The 3,526-nt window shown below is 54.4% G+C and overlaps 1 protein-coding gene across 1 annotated transcript; it reads right to left on the bottom strand.

The window, feature by feature from the left end:
* Positions 1-362: 362 nt before the first annotated feature.
* LOC311195571 (growth hormone secretagogue receptor type 1-like) lies at positions 363-2,853 on the bottom strand (the record flags this gene model as incomplete). Its single annotated transcript, XM_084268975.1, has 3 exons — positions 363-369; positions 806-1,019; positions 2,097-2,853. The coding sequence occupies 3 exons, from the start codon at positions 2,851-2,853 to the stop codon at positions 363-365; spliced, it is 978 nt and encodes a 325-aa protein (XP_084125101.1).
* Positions 2,854-3,526: the final 673 nt, after the last annotated feature.

The following is a 3,526-nucleotide window of genomic DNA, read 5'->3' as shown; positions in this document are numbered from 1 at the left end:
TTACGTGGGGCATTGGGAGCAGTGCCATCTCCAAACCCTTTACATGGGGCGTTGGGACAGCCCCTGTGCTGGCCATCTGGGCTCTGTGTTTGCTGGTCCTGCTGAACAAGGGAGATGGGTAAAGCCACCTGCTTTCTCTTCCCTCCCTGGCACTGCCCACATTCATCCCTGCTCCATTCAGATGGGCTCCAAGGCCGAGGTGGTTTCTCACAAGAGATGGGGTTGGACTTTGTGGAGAGCTGGGTATAGTTGGTACAAAGATGAGTAACTTTCTGAAGCCCCTTTCAAGTACCTTGCAGATTGTTTCTCACCCTTTCTAAGAGCCATCAGCTGGCCCAGCTTTAATGTCCCCTTTCTCTCCCTTAGCTGCTGTGGGAAGAAAGGAACATGAATTGTGTTTCAAGTCTGTGAGTAGTAAAATTGTCCAGTCCTCAAAAATGGAGATGGCTCCCTCCACAGGAGCTTTGTGGACAGTTAAGCCTGAAACTGTGGCTGGTAAGTTCACTGAAGGAGAGAGTAGCCCAGTCCTGCCCTCTGCCTTTGTGTGCAGGAGTACAGTGAATCTACTCCAACCTTCCTAAAGTGCTCCAAACCTATCTCAGGAAGCAGAGAGCAGCCAAAAGCCAAGCCACAAAACTTCATCCAGTCTCCAGCTGCCCCATCTTACCTGGGTTTTAACCCACAGTGCTGCTGGCAAAATGCTTGGGCTGGAGAATTAAGTCGGTGCTGAAGAGCTGAGCAGAGTTCTGTGCCTGTGAGAGAAACCTTTCCTCTCCTGGTCAGGCTCCTGTGGTGCTCAGCTTGCTTGTGGTGCAGGATGTTGCTCATGGCCTTCCTGTACCTGTGTGACATGACGTTGTAAAGTATGGGGTTTACAGAGGCCCCCAGGTAGAAGAGCAGCATGGCGATGAGGTTGAAGTGCTGCGTCAGGTCGTACGGGATGGTCTCGCTCTGGGCAAAGAGGATGCGGCCGACATGGAAGGGGAGCCAACACAGCACAAAGGCCAAGACCACCACAGCTAGAGGGGAAGAGAGCAACTTCAGTCCTGCCAGGAGTTCATTCTGCCTCTCCGAACTTCTAAGGACTGAAATGTGTGTCTGCAAAGTTTAGTCCAGCAAAGACAAGGTGTCTGCCCCACCCAGCTCCTCCTCTGCTGCCCTTGCTGGGATCTCAAGCAACAAGAGGGTAAGATTGCACACAAAACTGTTTGCAATTAAAAATGGGGCTCTACACATGTGTTGTCTGGTAGAGATTGAGGAGTCGCATCAGGCTGGGGCAAAACCCTTAAATTAAGGACCTCATTGGTCCTGAATATCTGGCCTTTGGCATCCTGTGAGGGGTATCGGAGGGGCAGGGAGGGAGGTGGGTGGCAGAGCACCCCTCCGGGCACTGGAGGGATGGAAAAGGGGAGTAAACTGGACCAGGAGGCCCCAAGGAAGAGGATGGGAAAGCAGAGCATAATAAGCAAATACAGCCCGGCAGAAGACAGCCAGCAGATGGCTGTGGTATGTTTTACTGAAGGGGTGCTGCTGCTTCACTGGGGACAAGGATTTGGGGGGACGGACCTGGGAGGGAGCTTTTGGAGGGATGGGGAGTGCAGGAGGAGCCCCAGCCCCCCCTGCTTCGGTGCCTGCAGTGAGGCAGAGGCACCAGCTGGCATGGGGTAACGATCACATCCAGAGTACACCCAGACGGGTGGGGTGTTGCCATCCTGGATGAAGCCATGGGCACTATGGGACATTTCACAGGGAAAGGGCTTCAGAACCTAGAACCCTTCCTTGCCACGGCAGGGGAAGCGCCTGGTTGTATTTAAAGTCACAGAATTTTCTCATTTCTTTGAGGTCAGAAACAGGGAAGGATGTGAAGTATGTGATCTCAAAGCAACCCACAGCCACACCGCCCTGCTTAGCCCTGTGCAGTGAGACCCCCGAATACCGCACAGCCAGGAACACGAGGGAGGTATAAACCCCTTGATCTGAAATCTGCCTACCTGGGGTTTGTCCCTACCCCACCACCACCCCTGCAGCACCACCTCACCCCCTGGGAGCGATTCAAGAGGGCAGCTCTTCAGATGGAGCTGCTGAACGGCTCTTACCCAGCATGTGGACAGTCTGTGTGTGGGACCTTTTCCTGGCCGCTGCCCGGCCGCCCGGCAGCCGCTGCCCACTGCGCCAGAGCTGCCTGCAGATGAGTCCGTACAGCAGGGTCAGGCAGAGCATGGGAAAGAAGAAATAAATGGTGGAGACCCAGGTCATGGTCTCGAGCAGCCCCGTGCGGGCCACGCGCTCGATGGGCCTGCACTCCCAGCTCTCCTGGGGCAGGCTGCCGTTCCCGTGTTCCACCCCAAAGAGGAAGAGGATGGGGCCGGCAGTCAGGAAGGAGAAGCCCCACAGAGCCAGGATGAGCCATTTCACCCGGCACTTGGTGATGGTGGCTTTGGCCTTCAGGGGAAAGCAGATGGTGAAGTACCTCTCCACGCTCACTGTGGTGATGTGCAAGATGGTGCAGTAGGTGCAGGTTTCGCTCAGGTACATGAAGAACTTGCAGAGAAAATCCCCAAAAATGTAGGGCTTGTACTTCCAAAGGCGGTAGAGGTCGGAAGGCAGGCCAAGGAAAATCAGCGTGTCCGACAGCGCCATGCTGGACAGGTACATGTTCACTGTCGTCCTCATCTCCCGAGAGCATCTGAAAATGACTATGGTGATCAAATTCCCAGAGACTCCCAAGAAAAACAGGAGGATGGAAATGATAGTCACAGGCACCAAAACATGGATGTCAAACAAGGATGAAGGCTGATCTTCAGAGGAGTCTGTGTCATTTCTGAAGTAGCTGTGATCCCAGGTGGAGCCCATGGCTGGTTTCGAAGCTGAGGGCAGGGCTGGCTTCACCTTCCCCTGCACTGGAAACCTGCGTCACGGTGAGAGGGGCATGTCTTGAAGTGAGTGTCCAAGTAAGTGCCTGTGCAGTGACTGCTACACAGCCAGGTAACAAATGGCAATGCTGTTCATAACCATTTAGCCAACACAGATAAACACCCGAGTGCAAATTAGTCTGTTTTACGGGAAGAGAAGGAATATCAGCAACACACATCCAGCAGCTGCCTGACACAACCCTTTAAAAACAAGGCTGCCTGCTACAAATCACTATTTACCGTGATGATATTTACCTGCAGCTTCGCAGGGTTTGGGAAGAGGCCACTTCCTACATCTCCCTTCAAGCCCTGGAATCCTGCTCAGGGCGGAGAGCTGGGCATGGCAGTGGGGCTCCGGATCTATCGCGGAGGAGCCGCACAGAGAGGCAGTCCCCTTGCTGGGAGCTGGATGGGAAGAGCCTCTGGGATATGCTCAGCAGTTCACCAGATCCTTCCAGCACTTGCGAGTGGCAGGAGTGGAAATAAGGCTGGGAAGTTTCCCCAAGGAGCAGGGAGACTCGCAGGCAGTCGCCACACCTGGCAGGCACAGGATGCTTCACCAGTGGGATGTCTTTCCTGCCGCAGGTGATAGCAACACCAGTTATGCCAGGAGG

The sequence above is a fragment of the Gallinula chloropus genome, assembly GCF_964237585.1.
Source record: "Gallinula chloropus genome assembly, chromosome: 11".
NCBI lineage: Eukaryota > Metazoa > Chordata > Aves > Gruiformes > Rallidae > Gallinula > Gallinula chloropus.
The sequence above is the reverse complement of the archived record's forward strand: the minus strand, read 5'-3'. Positions and strand labels throughout refer to the sequence as shown.